Source organism: Medicago sativa, chromosome 3 (assembly GCF_051527215.1).
Source record: "Medicago sativa cultivar Bolivia chromosome 3, Bolivia_mono, whole genome shotgun sequence".
Lineage (NCBI taxonomy): Eukaryota > Viridiplantae > Streptophyta > Magnoliopsida > Fabales > Fabaceae > Medicago > Medicago sativa.
The window spans coordinates 78,584,312-78,607,918 of NC_140751.1; the positions used below are offsets into that span (position 1 = coordinate 78,584,312).

The 23,607-nt window shown below is 32.9% G+C and overlaps 4 protein-coding genes and 1 pseudogene across 4 annotated transcripts; 1 reads left to right on the forward strand and 4 right to left on the reverse strand.

Annotated features, from left to right (window-relative positions):
• The first annotated feature begins 1,893 nt into the window (after positions 1-1,893).
• LOC146940544 (Nodulin MtN21 /EamA-like transporter family protein) lies at positions 1,894-9,478 on the forward strand. Its single transcript, XM_085754235.1, has 10 exons — positions 1,894-2,332; positions 3,052-3,205; positions 3,972-4,146; positions 5,030-5,145; positions 5,790-5,849; positions 6,096-6,246; positions 6,676-6,742; positions 8,280-8,351; positions 8,487-8,552; positions 9,221-9,478. The coding sequence occupies exons 1-10, from the start codon at positions 2,105-2,107 to the stop codon at positions 9,353-9,355; spliced, it is 1,224 nt and encodes a 407-aa protein (XP_085610361.1). The 5' UTR covers positions 1,894-2,104; the 3' UTR covers positions 9,356-9,478.
• A 709-nt stretch (positions 9,479-10,187) lies between these two features.
• On the reverse strand, positions 10,188-11,197 carry LOC146940545 (putative F-box/LRR-repeat protein 23; annotated as a pseudogene).
• A 2,005-nt stretch (positions 11,198-13,202) lies between these two features.
• On the reverse strand, positions 13,203-14,370 carry LOC146940546 (putative F-box/LRR-repeat protein 9). Its single transcript, XM_085757976.1, has 2 exons — positions 13,979-14,370; positions 13,203-13,870 (listed from the first exon to the last, which is right to left on the reverse strand). The coding sequence occupies exons 1-2, from the start codon at positions 14,326-14,328 to the stop codon at positions 13,345-13,347; spliced, it is 876 nt and encodes a 291-aa protein (XP_085614102.1). The 5' UTR covers positions 14,329-14,370; the 3' UTR covers positions 13,203-13,344.
• Positions 14,371-17,628: 3,258 nt separating this feature from the next.
• LOC146940547 (putative F-box/LRR-repeat protein 23) lies at positions 17,629-18,508 on the reverse strand. The gene is made up of 2 exons (XM_085757977.1): positions 18,189-18,508; positions 17,629-18,085 (listed from the first exon to the last, which is right to left on the reverse strand). The coding sequence occupies exons 1-2, from the start codon at positions 18,506-18,508 to the stop codon at positions 17,629-17,631; spliced, it is 777 nt and encodes a 258-aa protein (XP_085614103.1).
• Positions 18,509-22,456: 3,948 nt separating this feature from the next.
• Positions 22,457-23,454, reverse strand: LOC146940548 (putative F-box/LRR-repeat protein 9). The gene is made up of 2 exons (XM_085757978.1): positions 23,135-23,454; positions 22,457-23,040 (listed from the first exon to the last, which is right to left on the reverse strand). Exons 1-2 carry the CDS (start codon positions 23,452-23,454, stop codon positions 22,491-22,493), a joined length of 870 nt encoding a protein of 289 aa, XP_085614104.1. The 3' UTR covers positions 22,457-22,490.
• Between the last annotated feature and the right edge of the window lie 153 nt (positions 23,455-23,607).

A 23,607-nucleotide genomic window follows, 5' to 3' on the forward strand; every position in this document is an offset into this window, starting at 1 on the left:
GAGTGGAATGAAAGGGAAAAGGAGGGTAGTTTCTCCCCTTCTCATGGATATTTTTTTTATAGGGCAGGGCAGAATACTTATATGACTTGTTGAGTGTAGAGAAACTATATAAAAAGAAAAAAACAGAGTTCTCCAATATGGTATTTTTTGAGTTCATATAGGAGGATTTTTGTTTTATGGAGAGAAATATGCCCCCCATGCAAAGTAAAGCATATCATATCTTCAACTTTCTTCTTTCAGAGTCATCCTTTTACCTTCCTTTCTAACTCCTAAACCACTTTCTGTCAGTATGTTTGGTATGAGTATGAGTAAAAAAGATGAGACAGAGAGTCAGAAACTGCTCATAGAGAAGTTGGAGAGAGATAAGAACTTCTTTTTGCACATTATTCATCTTGCAATAAATGATATGCATTTATTTCTTCTTTGGTAGTATTTGAATTTAGATTAGAAGAGACATAATCATGGAAAATAATTGGATGTCATTGAACTTTGGTGTCTTTACTTCATTTTTGATGAGAGAGAATGATGACCGAATGATTAAAATTAATTATTTAGATGAGAGAAAATGAGTGGTCAAGAGAGATGATAACAATGACGTTGGTGTCACCAAAAGCCAATGACACCCTAGTGTAACCCCATAATCATACATAAGATTAGTAAAAATCACAAATTTCACCGAGTATTTGCGATGAAATTTATGTATACGCCTATTAACGATGGAATTACCGAGTTGAATCTAAGTCACAACGGGTGTGAACGTAAAGGTTCACCCATCATGCAACCGCAACGACCCAATAATATGGAGTATTTCTGTTAACTACGTATGTTTAGATTGAAAGAGATTGGCCAAAGAGAATAAAATTAGGCATTCTACTTAAAACTAGATCCCTATGCTCACATGGATTAAAAACATGTTTAAGGCTTAATTTAATCACAATATTGTTTTAAAAATTGGGTCGTGCTAACAAGAGCACTTGTTCAAAATTTAAAAATGGAAACAAGTACTCCCTCCATTCCTTTTCTTTTGATGTTTTAGCTCTTGACACAAGTTTTAAGGAGTAATTAAAGTATATAAATATTTGTGTGTGTTTTACTTAAATGTCTTTATTTATCATTAAATTCACATGTGATAAACCAAAGGTCACACCTACTTTAATAGTTTATTGTGTTTTCCAACAAGGATAAACTTGAGAAAACAATAATAAATTCACTAAAACATCAAAAGTTTTGGAATATAGTTGAAGTTCTAAAACATCAAAAGAAAAGGAATGGAGGGAGTAATAGCTTTCATGTAGAAAATATTGTTTTTTTTTTGTATGTTTCAACGTGTTGAATACACAAACCCCAATATAGAATTTATACTTTAGACTTCTTATCAAATGTCAAAAGAACATTTGTTAGCATTTTCCTTAAAAATTTGATCAAAGATTGAATCGACTGAACTTAAAATCACGATTATTTTAAAAGATTTATTTAAAAAAATAAAAGGACCAATCAACTATTTTTTTTTTCTTTCTAAAAAGAAACACAATTTGGCAAATTGACTATTTTCTTCAGCTGGTTGAATTGGTTTAAAACATATAAACAAAATGACTACTTTCTCTCTAAAAAAAAGAATGACTTCTTTCTTTAATCTCTTATTTGCATGAATTTTCTTAAAAAAAGGGTTAGGTTTAATAAATTAATTTTTTTTTGATAGTAGATTTAATAAATTAGATTAAGTTAACTAGAATTTGTTAATTGATAAATACTTATTTGGTCATAAAACCAATAAAATATGTTTGAACACATTCACATAGACAGACATACAAATTTTAAAGAGAATAGAATTAGTCTCCCCTAATAAAAAATCTTTTTGTTTAAATAGAAAAACTGATTTTTACATAAAAAAAAGAAAGGAAAAATACTGATATTGATTTTCAATGATTGTGTAAGAAAGAAAAAAGAAAACAAAAAGACATGGGTAGCTAGCTAGCTAATCGGGTCCTCTTTCTCTCATCTTTCTCTCTCTCTCTGACCCTTTCTTTGTCTGTCATCATCACTTTCACCCTCCTTCAATCTGACGTCGTTTCATTCCGTTACGACTTTTCCAAATCTGAATGAAATGCATGCTCCAAAATCAACCATGGCGTCTCCCGAATCCAACGGTTCAGATCACGTCGTCGAGCTCATTGTTCGTGACATACCACAACCACCACCACTTCCATCTTCTTCTTCTTCCGATGACTCTCGTGATAATGTTCATGACCAAATTGCCCCTCTTCTTTCCCATACTGATAGACCTAAGATCAATATCTTCACCGCTTCTTATCCCAGAAGAAAACAACCCCGAGTATGAAATCTTTCATTTCTTTCAATGTATAAATAAATATATATATCATAAATTTCATTCATTCATGTTTTTCATATCTTTACAATGACACGTCAACATTGGTAATAATGTGAGAAAATTAATTAATTGAATGTAATCATTTGCATCGGTGCAGTGTCTGACATGTGTCAGTGTCCTACATGGCGCATATGATTACAACTATGTTTGGTTTTACTTCTAGAGAGGTCAAATTTGATTCTTGACGTGTATAATTGATTATGACATGTTTGGTTGCTCGAGTAGAATTGATTTTGCCTGACTAGATTCTATTTGAAGCTAGAGATTGGAGATTTTGATTGTAGAATTGATTTTAATACTCAAATTTATTGTTCAACTCACTTTTACACGAATGAATCCAAACATGAATCATTTTACCTTCAACTCAATTTTAACCAGAATCAATTTACTCAAAATTAATTTTTGTCAACGCAGAGTCAAACATACATTACTCTCAGTTTTGTCATTTCCACAAATAATTACCGGTGTCAACGTGTCTGTGTCGTGTTTGTGTCTGTGTGAGTGCTTCATAGGTAGGACACCTAATACACATTCAATTTGAGGTGTAGGTGCTACAGAGTGATGTTGTAAAATTCAAGCTGAGTTGTAAAAGGGCAATGAATTGAGGAAAATGTGAACAAAATGTGATGGATTTTTTTTTTTCTTTATGTATTTGGTTGCAGGATGAAGTAACAAGACTACTTGAGTCTGAGACATCTCCATTCACTCAATGTATATTGTGGATATGGAACGGTTCTAGATACTCTGGTTTACTATGCATGGCTTTGTCATCTTTCCTTTACTTTTTTATGGGAGTTCTTTCCAATATTTTTTCTGGTAATGTTCTGTTATTTACTTATTTTGCATAGTATGTCGTTTTCTTTGATTATCATTTTGCATTTGCCATATGTTGAAAACAAAGAAAAAACTTTGGTTCGAAAGCAATTCTGTTTGGAGTTAGATGTTATGAATTTCTGTGATGTTGATCTTTTATGTTTTATGTTTTTATTTTTGGGTAGGGAAAGGAGAGGGTTCATAATATCCTTCCCTATTCATTCCATTGACATTTATGTTACTCTGATAGTTCTTATATGTCAAATATTGGCTTTACTGCATAGGGACTTAAGTTATTTAGCTTAAGACCAGTGTTGTTAAATTGATTGCTTTTGTTCCGCAGTCCGATATTCAGTACAAAGTAAAGTCAAATAGCTGGAATTGTGGCGTTATGGCGCTGTAGTTTAGCGGAGTATGAACAAGCTGCTATTTTTCGCAATCCGCGATTGACAACACTGCTTAAGACCTCTGTCTCTTAAACTACTAAAACCCCTCAATCTAATGGTTTAATTTGCCAAATATGTGATTTAAGCCATCTAATTTTGTTTTGAGCTAAATTTTACCATCGTACAATGGTCCTTGAGTGCTGAATTAGCTACTTTGAATTCATTTTAGGTAGACTAGCTCTATATTTCATTGTACATTAAGTATAATGGATGTTCAGTTAAATTTTAGATTTTTTTTTTCTTCTCAAGATCTGCAATTATCTTTTTTGCTTGTATTTTGGGCTCTCCTTTTAATTTTTGCAATAACATTTTTGACTTGGCAGTTCAGGCAATTCCTTTGTTTGAGACTGCTTTTACAAGATGTACAATTATCTTGATACTGTCATATTTGTGGTTAAGAAGGAGTGAACAACCACTGTTTGGAACATCCAATGTTAGAATCATTTTACTTTTAAGAGCCCTTGCAGGTTGTATATCAATGTCAAGTTTTGTATATTGGTAAGTAGTCTTTGAGGTTTTTTTTTTGGGTCTCAATATCCAATCTTTTCAGCACTTAATTTGTCATTTTGGAATTATATTTTCTCTAGTGGACCTTTTCCCTTCTCTATTTATCTTTGAAAGTTTTTCAAATATCATAGTTTTAGGATAGTACTGGATAACACTGTTCTTCAATGTTGATAGTTTTTTTCGTAAGGCATATTTTATAGAGCTTTCTGGTTTAAACAGTAATTGCACTATTTCCTACTTTCTAGTTTAATATTCGATGAAGGTTTTAGAAATGTGATTTACATTGCATTTTTGTGTAACTGAAGTTTGAAAAAAAGAAGAAAAGATGGTTTGGTAAAAAAGATGGTGGATACTAGGTTAGGTGGGTTGGGTGTGTAGAGAGAAGACCTGTAGATGCTTTTGTACGGAGAGTAGATCAGATAGAGGGTAGTCAAATTACTAGAGGCAGTTATAGACCTAGTAAAACTATAAGAGAAACTATTAAGATCTAGAGATTAATGAGTTGGATCAAAATATGGTTTATGATATGACATTAGTGGCGTAATTTGATCCATGTAGCCAACCACACTCAGTGTGATAAGGCTTGGTTGTTGTTGTATCAAGTTTGTGAAAAATAAAATGATTTAATATTTTATATGGAATGCTGTTAAAAAAAAAAATTATATGGAACGAACTCCATGTTGACAATTTTTCTTTTATATACATACAAATTACAATATTCTTCGTATTAAGTTGAAACCTTACTTCACAATTTGACATAATCAACGATTTGCTTTAGTAAACTGAGCTTATGTTCAACCCATTCATCCTTTGCAACCTTGTGTTCTTAAGTAATTCCCAACTATTGTTATAAAAGAAATCTGTTCTTTTTCAGCTTTCAGAAGTTGCCTTTTGTTCAGGCTGTTGTGTTGAATTCAACGACTCCAATCATGGCTTCAGTAATGGCACGGTTCTTTTTGCGTGAGAAATTGAAAATTGCGGATATAGCAAGTAAGATTTAATAGTTCTGTTCATACACTATCTGCTATTATAAAATTATGATGTAACGTGAAGAAAATTTTAGCTCTATTTTATGCTTAATTACTTGTCTATATAATGAATAATTTTTATTTAGTTTTGCTTAAACTTTTTTATGAAGTTTCATTCGGTCTAGAAAGACAAGGTAGTAGTTTGTGAGCTGTTAACTGTATTCTATGAATTCTAACTGCCATTTAAGATCTTTTGTTTTACTTCATTTTTGTTTATACTGGAAACTCAACACCTCAAAAATATTATGAATGGTTTCAATGATAACTGCACTCTACTGGCATACTAAACCTTGTGTAGGTAACCCAAGTAAACCTCATACTACCCGGACAAGAAAGTGGAACTTAAAAGTTAAAGCAATGCTGACATACGTTAGGAACTAGAATCCTAAACAAACTAGGAATAAGATGTACAACCCAAACACGAAACTTAGGCTCTTAAAAGTCTTGAAAGTTAACCACGATTCTTGTATTACGTAGAATTTTACAAACACTAAAATTCCATATTTTACGTACAAGAAGTAATTTGACAACTATAAAAATGTGTATTCATTATCTATTACAATTTGCGAGTACTGATTATTTTTTTCAATGCCGTGTATTTTTCAGGTCTTGCTTGTAGTTTCTTCGGCGTGCTCTTTTTCTTCCGAGAAATGCTTGCTACACAAGGTACAGTAGTTCCTAACTCATTTTCTTTTAGTTGCAGTATCATCTGTATAATTTACCAGTTGTTTGTTCCCGTTGATTTATAGTAAGCTTACAAGATCTAGAATAAAGAACAGATTTGTTGTTTGTAGGTAGTCTCATGTTATAATTTTGCGTTTGTATGATTTCGAGGCATATAATTTGCATTATCTAGGTTTGGGAAGAATAGTTGATATACTTTAACTAAATTTCCGAATGTGGATTTTCCAGGACAGTTAGACAAAGTTGATGAAGCAAGCAATGCAAATGCTAAGCCAAGTCATCATATATTTGCAATCCTAGTGGGCATATTTTCATCAATAATTGGTGGAACTAGTTACTGTCTTATAAAGGCTGGAGCTAAAGCATCTGACCAGCCACTGTAAGATTACACAGTTGTTTGTTCTGATGTACCCCATTGATCAAACACACAAATATTATGCTCCCGGTTTATGCTTTGGTTTTGTTATTCTGGTTATTTCTATTTTGGTTATGGTTAATTGTTAGAAACCAAGAGAGAATATGTATGTCTACAAAATATTTTCCCTCTTTTTGTTTTAGAATTTATTCCTGTTCCAATCAGTTTATCTGTACTATGGTATCAAAGTAAATGGGATGTCACCACATAATTCTGAGCTTTTCTTTTTAGTGCATAGAGGTGCAGAGTACTAGTCATTGTGCAATGATTGCTGTAACTAGAGCTGGCATGTGACAATACTATAGCGAAATAATCCACAAATTTTTTTCCATTTTAGTTTAGAGATGTAAATTTATCTTTAACTTAGTTCTATGAATTTCTATTTCACTGCAGGTTGACTGTCTTTTCATTTGGCATACTGGCTAGCCCTGCAATGGGAATATGTACTTATGTCTTTGAGGTAATTTTGTACTTGTAATGGTTGAATCTCTTTTTCAATCATTTGTTGGTGCTTTAATAAATTAATATTAATGATGATCTATGCGTATAACAGTCTATATACAAAAGCTTTGGGTTTGTTTGGTTTTAGAAATCATTTTTTTTCCGCTTAGTGTTTTCACAAATTTATAAAGATGCTATATTTTTCTAACTTGTTGTATAAATATTTATACAAAACTATGGGTACATTTTTCTCTTTTTATTTTTTCATTCATAAATTTTTTATTTTCAATAATAAGTGCAAAAGACCGTAAAGTTGTGAAAAGGGGTAATTTTACTAGACAAGTTAATCTCTGAAAGAAAGTGTTGGAACCAAACAGAATACTCTTTATGAATAATATTTTCTTGAGGCTTGGACCAGTAAGAGGTGGCATTTAGCTTGGACCCTTGTAGTTTTGGTCTAAGATGGACCAATTTATTTTTCACCTTTAGATTAAATCATCTACCAATTCTTATCATGGTCTATCCACACCAAATAAAACCTATCAACTTTGTCTCTCTCATTGCAAGCTCCCTCTTTCAGACTTCAGATTCTTTCTCTTTCAATGGGTTTGAAAGCTTAATATTAATACTCAGAGCTTTGAAGTAAGAACATAAAGAGTCTCCATTCACAATCCCAACTCCCAAAGAAACCAAAGCCAAAATTATATCATATTCCAATTTTTTTTTTAATGTAGTTGGCTCTGCTTCAAATCCAAGCTCCCAGCTACAGCTTCTCCATATCATAGAAACATGATTTCCATAGCTAAAGCAAGTTTCATCATTTTTTTTTTTTACAATGACAAAACCCAAAACCCAAAGAAATTATCCTACCATTACCAAACATGTGCCAAAAAGATAACAAAAATCCATAGAAAAAAGAGATACAACCCTCTAAGGCAGGCAGCACAACCTTGTCCGTCACTTGGGTTGTGAGTATTGTGTTAAATCTGGACACCATAGTATTTGAGTTTCTTAAAATTATTTTATCAAATCTTGTTCATTATTTGATTAATTAAAGTAAGACTTTTAAAATCCTAGTAAGTGGTATTAGGATCGTAAGAATTTTGAAATCCAACAAGTTTATTAAAACATTGTTTGTCTAAGTGAGGAAGTCTGGAAGATACAAGAGTGATAGAGAAGATGAGTTAGATTTAGTGGTTATAGACCATGATAAGATTTAGTGGATTCATATAATCTACCGTTGAAAAAATTGGTCCATCATGAACCAATATTTTCATGGGTTCATTTTATATGAAACCCCAGTAAGATATCAGATGTTGCTTGATTGAGTAATTTTTATTAGCATTTTTCATCTTCCACAAATGCTATTAAGGATTAGTCTGGATCATATGCATGATATTTTTTTTTTTGGCATGCACCTGTAAGATTTCAAATGTTGTTTGTCGAAGTAATTTTTGTTAGCATTTAATATCCTTTACAATGCTATTAAGGATCTGTCCATGTCATATCTATAAAAATTAAATGTACTTATAACACACTTTGTCTTATTTGTACAGGATTTTGTTCTACCAACAGTTCAGTCAATTTTACTTATGGTTGTACTTGGTATTCTAGCCTTCTTTGCTGAGGTGCAACTCTATGCTGATTATGATATTTTTATCTCTATATTCTAGCTTATCTTCATTGTTTTTCTCTGGTAGTTGAAACAATGAAACACACTTTAATATATGATGGTGTTATTATTATACATCAATCTTATACAGGTCTTGTTAGCACGAGGACTACAACTTGAGAGGATGGGTAAAGTTGCCAACATCCAGTACATGGAGGTATCATCACTGTACAGCTGTTTCCTAGACGTTCTCTTTACGTTTGTCATTTTAATTTTGACCACTTTGTTTCTATGTATTAGAGACCCTAACTAGTTGGGAAATCAACAGAAAAGTTTGCATTTTGTCATTAGCATTTTTGGAATTGGAAAGAGAACTAAAAAGAATTGCACTATATAAATATTCAAGAATTGTTGGATTATGATATTGCAAAAAATGAATAACATGTAGGAAAATGTTGTAAGGAGTGTATCACTCTGTTGTGTAGTTTTTGTAGTCATGATGGAAGTAGGTCAGGGATGATGGAGAGACCTTGATTTATAATATCTCAAGATCTTGCTTTCTAATCTCTTTGTTGCATTGCTTTTTGCATTTAGTCTCTTCCTGGTTAAACATGTTGGAACTAGCCTTAACTTGAGCTTCTAGTAATTTCCCTTGATCACATAGTCTACTAGATAGATTTAATGTCTTAACATTGTCAATAATATGAATTGATCTGATCGGTTATTTTCTGCCACATGTCTTTTTGTCTAATCTTATGCACTATTGTCTCTTAGCAACTAACTTATGATTACATCCTTTTCTAGTGTATTATTTCTTTTTCATGATACTCAAATTTGAATACTAGTCTAGGGACTGATATAAAGCTATATATTTCTGTTTTTCAGGCAGCACTAACCCAATTTTGGAGCCTTACTTTGACATTAGTGTCCCCAGCTTTCGATCACCTCGTTGGAATTTTACTTATTGTTGTTTCTGTATGTTGTACCATGTACATAGGACCTGACAAGGAGATGGAATGATACGAGTTGAGATTTGAGTGATGTATCTGTGTTGGGTTTGTGGCTAATATGCTTTGATTCATTTGTATTACTCAAAATTGTTCATATCAAATATAGTGTTGTTATTGCCTTTTTAACCGAAAAGCCATTTCACTAAGTTTTAGATCCAAGTTAGCTCCTTCAGAATTGATTCACCTTGAAATCAATCGATCTAAATTGTACAATGCAATCATCTCGTGATTTCACTGGGTTGTTAAAAATGATTTTAATTATAGAATTTTAAGCATAGAATGAACAAAGAACAAGAAAATGATGTACTTATATACCCTCATAGTTTCAATGATAAGCAATGTTTCTGTCTCGAGAGTGCACATGTATACCACCAGTTTTGCATCCGACAAAATTTGCAAAGAAAGTTCTTAATGTTCAAGCTCTGACTTACCATGTGATTTTGATACCTACAATTTTCGTATATTTTGTCTTTTGAGCCTTGGTTAGGTTTTAATTTTCTCTAGATTACAGTTTTTTTTTGTCAAATTCTTACATTATTTTTTTTCATGCTTTAACTTTTATACGATCTCGAAGAAATCACACATAAACAGGTTCACATTGTTAAAATAATCTTAAATACTTCTCAAACATAAACCACAATCAAAATCAATCATGCAACAAAGACATGTATATAAAATCGAACTAATTAAAAAAAGGATGGAAACTACGCATGGGTAAAAGGTTCTAGGGGAATTTAAAGTGCACTGGTAGTAAAAGTAAAAGCTCCTGCATTCCGTTGCCTTTAACAAAAAAAAACCTTTAAAACAAACATCATTGGCATCTGAGTATCATCAAGGATCACACTGAACCAGGAGGATCAAAGAACCACTCATCGTCCGATGAATCAGGAGGATCAAAGATCCATGACTCAGAAGGAACATAGTCCGTCCCTGTAGTCCGTCCTTATATATCATCATCATAACAAGGAACTGGCAGTTGCAAATCATTGATCTGATCAGTGCACCTTTTCTTCAAACTATCACTCAATTCAAGATAATGACATCCACGAATGTCGAGATTTAAGCAGAGGGCATTTATCAAGAATGGCATGCAAACCAACATTAGTGAACTCATGTCCACTCAAACCAAGATGACATAAACCAGACATTGTTTCCGCAATGACTAATGCCACCCTATCATCAGACTTACAATATACAAACCTCGATTGTCCAAATTGAAGCGGCTTCCATTTTACAAATTCAAGCGACTTCAAAAGAGGGCAAGATCGACCAAGCACTTCAAGGGAGACCGGAGTTATGCAGCAAAGTGAAATGTCAACCTTCTCTAATTGTGGAAACCTCCTCGCGACTTCACTAAATAGTTCATCTGAAATCTTATAGCAATCTACAAACCGCATGGAATGCAAGTGACTGCCACTGCAAAATTTGAATTAAAAAGTATTAAAAAAAATGCTAGATAAAAATAATATAACATCAAGGAACAAAAAATTTGGTTTGTTAACTACTTTTTAGCTATGCATTCAAGGAGATCATCATTGCCAAATGTCTCAATATCAATGTCTTCCAAATGATCGCAACTTTTTTCAACAGCTTTGCAACAAATCTTCACCGTACTATCGTCATTATAATAATCAAAGACTGAATCACAAATTTTCAAACGCATGTGAATAGAGCGCCACATTAGAGGATCCTTGCAAATGTTCCACCATTGCGGACACACTCGGCATGCACTCGTCACAATTTCAAACGTACCAAGCCTATGAAGGATGTTTGCTGTCAAATCTATAGGAAGATCAAGCCAATTCGGCCCTCTTGTGCTTTCCCTTTCCACTTCCATTGTTAGAATAGAACACAAAACGATTTGATAATACGTGCTTCTTGTATTATTATTATTATAACCTTTTATAGACACCTATAGGGAAAACTAAATGTTTGGAAAGTGAAGTGCAGTTTCCAATAAACTATGGAAATAGAGAGAATAGTGGAAGGAGAAAACGGCTACGCTAGGGTTCCAAAAGAATAACAAAAGTTACGAAAATAAGGGTTAACTAGGTTAGCGACCCAGCGTTGCCCGGGTTAGGTTAGACATATTAAACAAGGTCGTTTGCACAGACACAAATATAAGCATATTCTTATTTATTAATTTTGTTACGTCTGCAGCAACTTAACCTAATTTTTTCCCGCTCATTTGCTTTAACGGAAAGTATTATTAAACCTATTACGTCTGCAGCAAGTCTATTCAGAAAGAGACGCCAGACAAATATATTCACCTTTAACGGAACCGCTTTAAAACTATTACTATTATCAATAAGTTTTTTTTAAGGGAAAGTATTATTAAGTTATAGATTTAAAATGTCTGTCCTCGTGAGCTTAGCTCAATTGGTTTGGACAATGCATAAAATATGTAAGATCCGGAGTTCAAACCCTGACCACAAAAAAAAGATTTAAAATGTCCAATAAAAAAAAAATAGACTGTTATCTTTTTGTAGCAGGAACATACTTTTGTAATGTTTACCGAAGTCAAACCTGAACTTATAATACAATTCCATATATATGGGATTGTTTTCGAGTCTTTTATGTTATGATTCATCGCTCATTTGCATGTTTGAGCCCGAATAAATTGTCCACATGAGTCTCTAACACAACACGCAAAAGATGTAAAATGGTTACGGTCATGGAACGCGGCATTTGTTTATGAACCGCTTGCCATTGCTGCCATGTATCTAGTGTTGTCCTTCCGATGCTTGTTGAAGTATGATGAGCGTCATTCCAAATAACATCATTACGTGCAACCCAAATTTGCCAAAGAAAAGCCACCCGACCAACGATGTCTCGGCTTTTTAAACAATATATGACAAAAACAAAATCTGCTATGTTATATTCTTTAGAAAGAGAATATTATTTACCATGTAATGGCTAACCAGTATCATCAAATATATATTCTTACTAAAAAAATAGACTGTTATAATTTATTTTTGAGGTGCAATAGACTGTTTTTTTTTTTTTAGGAAAGGTGCAATAGACTGTTATCTATTCTTAAAAAAAGACAATTATTTATCTAAAAAATTGTTTACTATTAATATCATATGAATGAACTAAGGACAAGAAAAAGTGTACTTATACACCCATAGTTTCAACTTCAATGCCAACCAATGTATCAGTTTTGAGAGAGTGCACATGTAAACCAACTTCAATGCCCACCAATGTATCAGTTTTCAGATTAATAAGTTCGTATTAGTCTAGCTTTGCTCGATCATGGGGTTTTGATGCCAACAATTTTCATATTATTAGTCAAGTCGGAGTTTTTAACTTTCCATAGGTTACAAAATTTGGACCTCAACTTTCACAATACACATATCAATTAAGTAAGTTGTGAAAGTTTCACTATACAATTAAAGGGTCTTCAGCGTGAACTACGTTATCAAGTGCTTCACCAAGTTGGCAGTTTTATTTATGGGCGCTGCTATTTACAGCGAAGAAATCATCCCGAGTGTTTCACGAATGCCTTTCCACCGTCAGATTTTCTGTTTATTTGAAATACATGTGTGGCTAAAGAGAAAGCAGGCAGTGGTACTCTGTTATTTCGATACATTGTGATTTTTCCGGCACAAAAAATTTCGTGATAAGTAGCATTATCGTTTATTTATTTATCAGCGAACAATCAATAAGTTGGTGATTACTGCATTTTTGTGACACATGAAATACAAATTTTACTGCTAGAATGGATTTTTTAGCAAGCAAACATTCTTATACGATTATGGAGATATCACACATACACTCAAAACAAAATCATTGTAAATAATAAGACTTCTCAAACAAAAATCACATTTGAAATCATCCAGCAACAAAAACATAGATATACCCAACTGTTAAGAAAGCATTCCAACCACAAAAATCTGAGTGTCAACAAGGATCCCAAATACGTATTTTTACTCGTAGACTAACACACGACAATAAATCTACACTATATAATAATATCCTAGTTTTTCATCATCGCTATCACTTAAACTTCCACACAATAATGAAAATCATCATCATCAGAACAGATATCATACTGCCCCAAAAAGAAGCACGATCATTATAATAGTTGTCTTCATGGTTATAACGAACTGGCATGTGCAAATCATTGATCTGATCAATGCATCTTTTCTCCAAACCTTCATTTAAATAATGACAATCACGAATGTCAAGAGACTCAAGAAGAGGGCATTTATCAATAATGGCGAGCACACCAAGTTCAGTGAGCTTGTGTCCTTTCATATCAAGATGGCGTAGACCAGGCATTGTTTCAGCAATAACAAGTGCTGTTTTATCAGAGTCACAAGATGTAAACCTTGAATTTACAAATTTAAGCGATTTCAAAAGAGGGCATGATCGACCAAGGGCTTCAAGAGCTACATCAGTTAGGTAGTGATGTGAAATTACAACCTTCTCCAACCGCGGAAGCTTTCTCACTGCTTCACTAAATACTTCATTTGAAATTGACATGCCAGGTGCAAGCCCCATGCGACGTAAGTGTCTGCCACTGTAAAATTTGAATTAAAAAGAACTATTAATTAAAAGAAGTTTCATAAAAACATTAAGATATCTACAGCTGAAAGCAGGAATAAATTGAGATTTTGGTATTAATTACTTATCAGCTATGCATTTGAGGATATCATCGGTGCAATAATACTCAATATTATTGTCTTCAAGATGACCGCAACTTCGTTTGACAAAGTTGTAAAAAATCCGCCTGAAACGTAGGTAGGATAAACCAGGGACATAGCACATGCGAATAGTGCGCCACATGAGAGGATCCTTGCAAATCTTCAACCACTGAGTGCATACACGGCATGCACTCGTCACAATTTCAATACCAAGCCTCTGAAGAATGTTTTCTGTCAAATCACTTGGAAGATCAAGCCAATTTGGTCCTGTTGTGGTCTCAATTTCCTTTTCCATTGCTAGTGGTCCTGTTGTGCTCTCACTTTCCTCTTCCATTGTTAGAATAGAAGAAGAAGCCAAGCAACCGAAACGATTTGATAATTTGATTTCCATATATATACCGTGAAAGTAAACGTTTGGAAAGTGAAATTATCAAAAAACTTTGAAAAGGATTGTTGGCAGTCACGCGTAACACCACCAACTTGCGGACGAAAGTGTTAACAATAGTAAAAGAGAGGATAGTTAAAGAAGAAAACGGCGGCTAGGGTTCCAAACAAATTATTATTAAATATTTATTTTAATAGGGGACGTTCATCGGATCACCCAACCCAATTCAATCTGCACTTTACAAATCCAACCTCAACCAACACATTCGATTCCAAAGTAGTTTGGATAATCAATTTATGATTTCAAATAATGCCAAGCCGTAAACTTAGTCAATTAAAAAAAAAGATGTTGATTTTTTTATAATATATTTTAGTAATTTTATATGTTAGTTTGAAGTGTTTCAAGTAAATTATGTGTTAACAATATTTTTTTAGTTATCCTTCAAAAAAAAAATATTTTTTTAGTTACCATCATAGTACAAAGTTTACATCCACTTTTAGCAATGACTATCTCCGTCGGGGGACATGTAGGGTACACAAAGTGAGTTCTCCCCTCCCAATTGATTTTTTTTTTGGATACGCATGAGTTAGGAATCAAACCCCTAACCACATGTTTTAGGGTCCCAAATTCATTATTATTTGCACCGACACATTGTTGGTCAAAGTTTTATTACTCCCTCCGTCCCATTATACCTGAGCTTTTTGCTCATTTCACACATATTAAGAAAAAGTGTATAAGTAAAAGAGAGAAAAACGATTTCGAGTGTCTTTGTTAAGTATTAGTGCATTCTTTTTTTATCATAAATACAAAACAGAATATATTGAATTGAGAGTGGTGAAAGTAGTATTAATTAGAGTTATAATTGGAAAAAAGTAATTAATATTGTATTGGAAAGTGAAATGGGTCAACTTTTTTGAGACAATATTTTTTTGAAAATGGCTCAATTATTATGGAACGGATGGAGTATTTCAAATACCAAAATTTAGTATAAATGATAGAGTTTTCATGAAATAGAATTGGATATTTTTCTTATTTTAAAAAAGTTATGTTTACTGACCTTCGACTCAATTCAACCTAACATGATAAACATCAGGTTAAGTCGGTTCAAATTTGACATAAAAAATAAGGGTTGTTTATCCAACACAAACGAATCAAGTTTTATCGGATCGGTAACTAGTTTGGCAAAACAATAACTCAACTTGGACCATAAACACCCCTACTTTTTAATTTACAACTAGACATCTACTCGTGCGATTCATGAATAAGTTTTATTGAATTATTATTAAAAAAATTAAGGAGAAGTTATAGGATTACAATTATAAATGATTATGATAAATAATGATATATAAAAGGTCATACACCCAATAGCCAACTCGACTTTAGTGAGTGAGTGTATGTGTGGACACAAATCATTTTCCTAGACGAATTTTCAAACAAAAAGAATAAAAATATTTGCTAATACTACATCATTAAAACAAAAATGTGAGACATCATCTACAACTCTAGTTAATTTTTGATCCCTCTAAGTTATTCGTCAATGTAAAATATGGGGAACTTCTTTCATGTCGTCACTTTTGAATGGATTCAAATCTGTCACCGCTCCCAACTAATTAGAAAGCGGTATTTTTTTCAACAAGCTATGTCATCAAAGTCAATACATTTTCTCTCTCTCAGAAAGGTCAAACACCTTTTCTTTTATACTGAATAAAATCTTTTTATTATTACGTGGTTGATTAAGATTTTTGAAAATTATACATAAAAATAACATTAGTATCTTCTCTCTCAAAATTTTAACAACGAGAAGCTCCTCAACAATCCTTTTGAAATCTGGATATCGTGTAGAGCGCTGAATTTGCCATTCAATAGGAAGGAAGGTTGTCGTTACACAATTTGAGTTCGCATCTTTCAACGTAGTTTCATTTTTAGTGGATCAAGCAAAGTAATGGAGCATATTATGAATATTACAATGTTTCTTTCAGTTGTTTTCCTTTATTTTCGATGAAATAGTGATGTCTAGAGTTTCATAGAAATTCTACATCTGAATACTTTGTTAGTTTTAGGGTTATTAAGGTTTTAGTGCTGAAGTTTGAATAAACCTTGTTTGATTTAATAGTAAAATGAAGTATTTGATATTTTTAACAAATTTAATAGACCAAAAAGAAATGGAAAATAGAACATATGTATTCATATATTTCGACAAAATTACACTGCTTGATACATTACATTAAGGGATAGAAATGATATAGATAAAGGGAAGTTAAGCCCTACTCCAGAAACAAGTTTTGAACGAAAGGGTTACCCCCAAAACCATAATATCCTCCAAATGGAAACACAAAGGTATTTGTGTTACAAAAATCCCTTCGAAAGGATGTTGGAAGACCCCTAATCTTCGTACTACCATGGACTAAATGATAGGCTGTAGATTTAAGCCAACGGTGTTCATAGAAAAAGAAAACATTGGTCACCTTGGCTATATCACCGTTTGGGTGAAATGGTGAAGGTGTGCACCAATGATAAATTTTGGAATTCATCAAGTCTTTCACCGTTAAGACAGAGACCTTAATGCAAGACATGTTGAGGAAGACCCAATTTAGTCTAGCTCTTGTTGATCATGGGATTTTGATGCCAACAATTTTCCTATTTTCCTATTTGAATCCACTTGGGTTGGAAATATTTAGTGCCGCCCACAAAACACTTGAACCTTAACTTTGAACTGTGAGAGTTTCACCATACAATTAAAATGTCTTCATAGAGTGAACTATATTATCAAGTGCTTCACCACATGGCTGTTTGTTTTATTTACCAGATGCAACCAATTAGTTGGTGATTACTGCATTTTTGTGGCACAAAGAGAATACACATTTTACTTCTAGAATATATAATTCTTAGCCAATTTTTAACAAGCAAACTTATTTTGGAGAAATCACACATATACTGGAAATAAAATCTTAGTAAATAATAAGACTTCTCAAACAAAAATCACAATGGAAATTATTCAGCAACAAAAACATAGATAGTCTAACTGATAAAGAAAGCATGCCAACTACGCATGAATCAACCAAAATCTGAGTGTCAACAAGGATCCCAATCCAAAATTTTACTTCAAGATAGACACACCGCAATAAATCTACACTATATAGTAATAAATCTAGTTCTTCAGCATTGCCATTACTTGAACTTCCACATTGAGAATGAATAATGAAAAGCATCATCATCTGATATCATATCGTCCAAAAAGAAGCATGATCATCATAATAGTTGTCTCATTTGTTTATATTTATAACGATATGACAGTTGCAAATCCTTGATCTTTTCAATGCACCTTTTTGTCAAATCTTCACTCAAATAATGACAATCACTAATGTCAAGAGATTCAAGAAGAGGGCATTTATCAATAATGGCACGCACACCAAGTTCACTGAGATTGTATCCTTTCATATCAAGATGGCATAGACCAGGCATCGTTTCAGCAATAGCAAGCGCCATTTTCTCTGAGTTGCAAGATCGCGTGGGGTACCATGCATGATATTTAAGCAATTTCAAAAGAGGGCAAGATCGACCAAGGGCTTCAAGAGAGACCTCAGATATAATGCAAAATATAATGTTAACCTCCTCTAACCGCGGAAGCTTTCTGACAGCTTCACTAAATCCTTTATTTGTAATCCCCCAACAACGTACAAGCCACATGCAACGTAGGTGACTGCCACTGTAAATTTTATTTAGAAAGAACTATTAAAAAACGTTTCATGAAAACAATAAGATATCAAAAGTTGAATGCAGGAACAAATTGAGATTTTGGTATTAATTACTTGTCGGCTATGCATTTGAGGGTATCATCGGTGCAATAATACTCAATATCAATGTTTTCAAGATGACCGCAACTCCGTTTGATAACATTGCAACAAATCTTCACCAAATCCTCAAAATCATAGGGTGAATTACTGACGTAGGGCATATGAATATTGCGCCACATGAGAGGATCCTTGCAAATGTTCCACCATTGCGGGCATACTCGGCAAGCACTCGTCACAATTTCGAACGCACCAAGCCTCTGAAGGACGTTTGCTGTCAAATCACTCGGAAGATCAGGCCAATTTGGCCCTATTGTGCTCTCACTTTCCTCTTCCATTGTTGGAATAAAAGAAGAAGCCAAGCAACTGAAACGATTTGATAAGTTGATTCGTGTATTGTTATAACCTTTTTATAGAAACCGTATCGTGCAAGTCAACGTTTGGAAAGTGAAATTATCAATAAACTAACACCAGCAGCAAGGGACAAAAGTGTTGACAATAGAAAAAGAGAATAGTGAAAGGGGAACACAGCGGCCAGGGTTCCACAAGTTATGAAATTTATTATCTTTCTCTAATTATGAAAATAATAACTAGAGAAAATCCAATTAAGGCCCATTCTAATTATTTTACACCGAAGCATTTTTTAAAAATTTTGTGTTTTTGTAACAAAAAAAAAAAAGAATTTTGCTATTCACCCAACTGTTTATGTTCGTTCCCAACTGAAATTCTCATAATGCCCCTGCGTGAGTTAACTTACGTAAAGATTACACTAGCATGAGTTAACTCACGCAATGTGAGTTAAGTCACGCAGAATTAACACTAGCGTGAGTTAAATCACGCAGGGGCATTTTAGGAAGTTTGATTGGGAATGAGCAAGACGAGTTGGGAGAAGAGCAGAATTCCAAAAAAAAAATCGCATTTAGATGAGAGAGAATGTAATTGTTAAAAGATTTAGGTACTTTTGTAACAAAAATAGTTGTATCCAAACAAACTTATTTTTTTAACTACGATAAACAACACAAAATAGATTTTGATAGTTTAATAAAATCTCTAGAAAATAATCTGTAAATTATTCAATATAAAAATCACTTTTATTTTAACTCATAACAAACGGGCATGATGAGGAAGTTTGTTATAACTTTTTTAACTATTTTATTTTATTTTTTAAAATCTCTTTAAAGAGTATTTTATACGTTTGTTACAACTTTTGAAAATAAATTATAATCTACAAAAATATCTAAAAACAACTTTAAATGAAAAGTTGTTAAGAGTAGCTTTTTTAAAAAAAAAAAAAAAAAAAACTTTTTTAGTGGGTTGAGAAAATAAGTATCAAAAGATGGAGAAAATTTTGTACCAAAAATCTCTTTTGTATAATTGTATCAAAAAAAACTAAGAGGTTGTTTGTTATAGGGTTTTTAATAAAAAAAATCACTTAAAAAAATTACTTTTTAGAGTATTGTTTTAGCTTTGATTAAATCGAACCTCGGACATCACCAAAAAAAGAAGAGGAGAAAGTTAACAATAGTTTTTTCCTGTTGAATAGTCGCTTCATGTATTCCCACGAATTTAAATTTCGCGAGATTTAGCATTATTCTTAAAATAATGTTAAAACTTCTCAAAGAAAAACCACAATCTGAATCATTCAGCAACAAAAACATAGATAATCTAATCTAATTGATTTACAAAGCATGCCAAGTACACTAGCTAAAGTAAGAACTCCAACACTAAGATGAATACATGTCAAGAAATCTACGGTATAATAAAGGGAAATGCTAACAAGTGCTCTAAGGACACTTGATAAGAAGTTTAAAATGGAAACTCTTCGGATTTGTATATTCAACACATTGAAACTTCAAAAAGCAACTTTTTCTACATAAAAATTATCAATTGTTTTCATTTTTTGAATCCTTAACAAGTGTCCTATAATAAAAGCATTGTTTTTCAACATTCAGAATTAATAATTATCATTACAATCATCAAAAGATATCATACTAGCTAGTAACGGCGATAAGACGACATAGGCTCTTGAGTCGACATAATATCCTCATAAGACATGTCCTCGTAGTTCATAGGATTTGGAAGTTTCAAATCATCTATCTCATCAATGCACCTTTTCTTTAAGGGTCTTGTTAACTAGTACCCCCATGGCACTAGTTAAGGAAGCAAAAAAGGAAATATTTACATTGAAAACATCATTATTTACACTTTTTAAACTTTGACTATACAAATTTCAAGGTACCTATACTATATTTGGTTTTCTTAATCAGTGCCCCGGGGCACTAGTTAACATTTTCCTTTCTTTAATTTTCACTCAAATCAAGATAATAACATTCATGGACGTAAAGAGATTTAAGAAAACGACATTTATCAAGAATTGTAAGCAAACCAACATTAATGAGCCTGTGTCCATCGAAATCAATATGACATAGACCAGGCATCGTTTCAGCGATGACAAACGCCATATCATCGCAACAATCACAAAGTTCATACCCCACTCTTTCATGTTTAAGCGACTGCAAAAGAGGACAAAATCAGCCAATGACTTCTAGAGGGCAACCAATTAGGTTACTATGTGAAATGTCAAGTTTCTCTAATAGCGGAAGCTTTCTCACAGCTTCACAAAAAAGTTCCTAAACCCTAAACCTTCATGAAAAAAATCCAGTTAGGTTACATGGCAGTTTCAAGCCGCGTGCAACGTAGGTGCTGACCACTGTAAAATTAATAAAAGAAAATGCTTTTTAAAAATGATAAGATATCTAGTATAAAAATTAAATTTAAATGCAGGAATAAAGATTTTGGTACTAATTACTTATTAGCTATGCATTTATGGAGATCATCGTTGCCAAAATCTCAATATCAATGTCTTCCAGACGATCGCATCTTCTTTCGACAACATCACAAAAAGGTTGAAAAGACATTGGATGAGAACCCCATCAAAAAAAAAAAAAGGGAAGAAGAGAAAGATTTTGACGAAGGGGGAAATTTCGTCCACAATGTTCCTTCATATCTACTAAGGAACAAAAGGTCAAGCTAAATGCCTTAAATAATTACTCTCTGGGAGGAAATCCACATTTTCGTGCTAATAAAACTCTTGTAAGTTTTTGAAGTTCATGTGAAGATAGAATTCACACAAAAAAATGAAAAAAGGAAGCTAAAACAACCCACACACCACAAAATGCAGAGAGCGTTACGGTCCACTGTAATGGGCCATTCTGATTGTCATGCTCCAAGACATCACAAATCTTCGATAAATTTTCTCCACGTTCTAAACCAGAGGGGATTGTGACCCACCTGCAATGGCCGTTACGGCCTAAACCCCTCCCAAAACCAATTTTTTTACACGATATCCATCCCTAACCACCAAAAATAACCCAAACATATTCTTCCTCACCCAAAATTATATCCTAAAACATTTTTCATACCCTCCTCCATACACAAATACCTACCACACCCATCACAAATACTAATGTCCTCACCATACCTAAACCATACAAACAAAGTTTCAAAGTGCATCAATGAAGAAAGACAAGTAATAGCCTTGTAACAAAGATGATGAAGCAAAGCACAGCCAACAAGGTAAAGCTTCAATAAAATCTTGTGAGCTTTCTTTAACCCTTTTTTTTTCTTTTCCTTTTTCGTGCTTAAACATTGATGACAATGTCCAATTCCAGCAAAGCGTTTTTGTTTTTGCATCTAGGATATAGAACTTTTTCTTGTGTATGTGAGTAGAAGGAAGATAAATTATCATGTGGTGAACCAACTTTTGGTTTAATTAATGTGTCTTGCTAACAAGTACCTCTAAAACACTCATTACAGATTGCAAATCAAGAAATTATTCTTTTAAAAAGTCTAATATTTTAATTTTCAATGAATTAAATTCACAAATTTTAATAAAAACCTACTAATTAAGATCTCTAAAGAGTGCTCCAGGATTTCTCTTACTTAATTAATTAACATGTTCCTAGTCACATGTTCTTGTTGAGTATAAAGTATGAACCATGGTAAATAAAATCATTGTAAAAAAATAGATAGTAAATAATAAGACTTCTCAAACAACCTATAGTAAATAAAATCATAGTAAAAAACCATATTGTTAAAAAAATACCATAGTAAATAAAATCACAGTAAAAAAAATATATATTATTAAAAAAAATCATAGTATACAATTAGACTTCTCAGATAAATTATTACAATCAAAATCATTCAGCTACAAAAACATAGAATATCCAACTGATTAAGAAAGCATACCATTGATACAAACCAAGCATGAATCCACAAAAATGTAAGTGTCAACAAAGACCCCAATAAGTCTGCACTAAACTAAAAGCCTAGTTTTACATCATTGTCATCACATAGACTTCCACATAGAGAATCAATGCATCTTTTCTCCAAATCATCATTGTCATACCATTGAAAATCATCATCAGAATAGTTGTCTTCATGGATATAACGACTTGGCAGTTGCAAGTCATTGATCTGATCAATGCATCTTTTCTCCAAATCTTCATTCAAATAATGACAATCGCTAATGTCAAGAGATTTAAGAAGAGGGCAGCTATCAATAATGGCGACCACACCAAGTTCAGTGAGCTCGTGTCCTTTCATATCAAGATGGCATAAACCAGGCATCGTTTCAGCAATAACAAACGCCAGTTTATCAGAGTCACAAGAGTCAAGCGACCATGAACAATATTTAAGGGATTTCAAAAGAGGGCAATATCGACCTAGGGCTTTAAGAGAAACATCGGTTAGGTGGCAATGTGAAATGTCAACCTTCTCCAACTGTGGAAGCTTTCTCACGGCTTCAGTAAATCCTTTATCTCTAATCTTCGAACAATTTACAAGCCGCATGCAACTTAGGTGACTGCCACTGCAAAATTTGAATTAAAAAGAACTATTAAAATATGCTTCATAAAAACATACAGTTGAATGCAAGAATAAATTAAGATTTTGGTATTAATTACTTATCGGCTATGAATTTGAGGAGATCACTGGTGCAAAAACGCTCAATATATATGTCTTCGAGATGACCGCTACTTCTCTTGATAGCATTGCAACAAATCTCTGCCAAATTCAGATAAGCATTGGGTGAATTACGTGTGCAGCGCATATGAATAGTTCGCCACATGAGAGGATCCTTGCAAACGTTCCACCATTGCGGGCACACTCGGCATGCACTCTTCTGAATTTCAAACGTACCAAGCCTCTGAAGGATGTTTGCTGTCAAATCACTCGGAAGATCAAACCAATTTGGCCCTGTTGTTCTGTCACTTTCCTCTTCCATTGTTGTCACTCACGTATTATTATAACCTTTAAGGAAAGTGAAATTATCAATAAACTTTGAACGTTACTTCAAAAAAAATAAAAGACTTCGAACGTATTATTATAACCTTTTATGGAAAGTGAAATTATCAATAAACTTTGAAAAGGATTATTG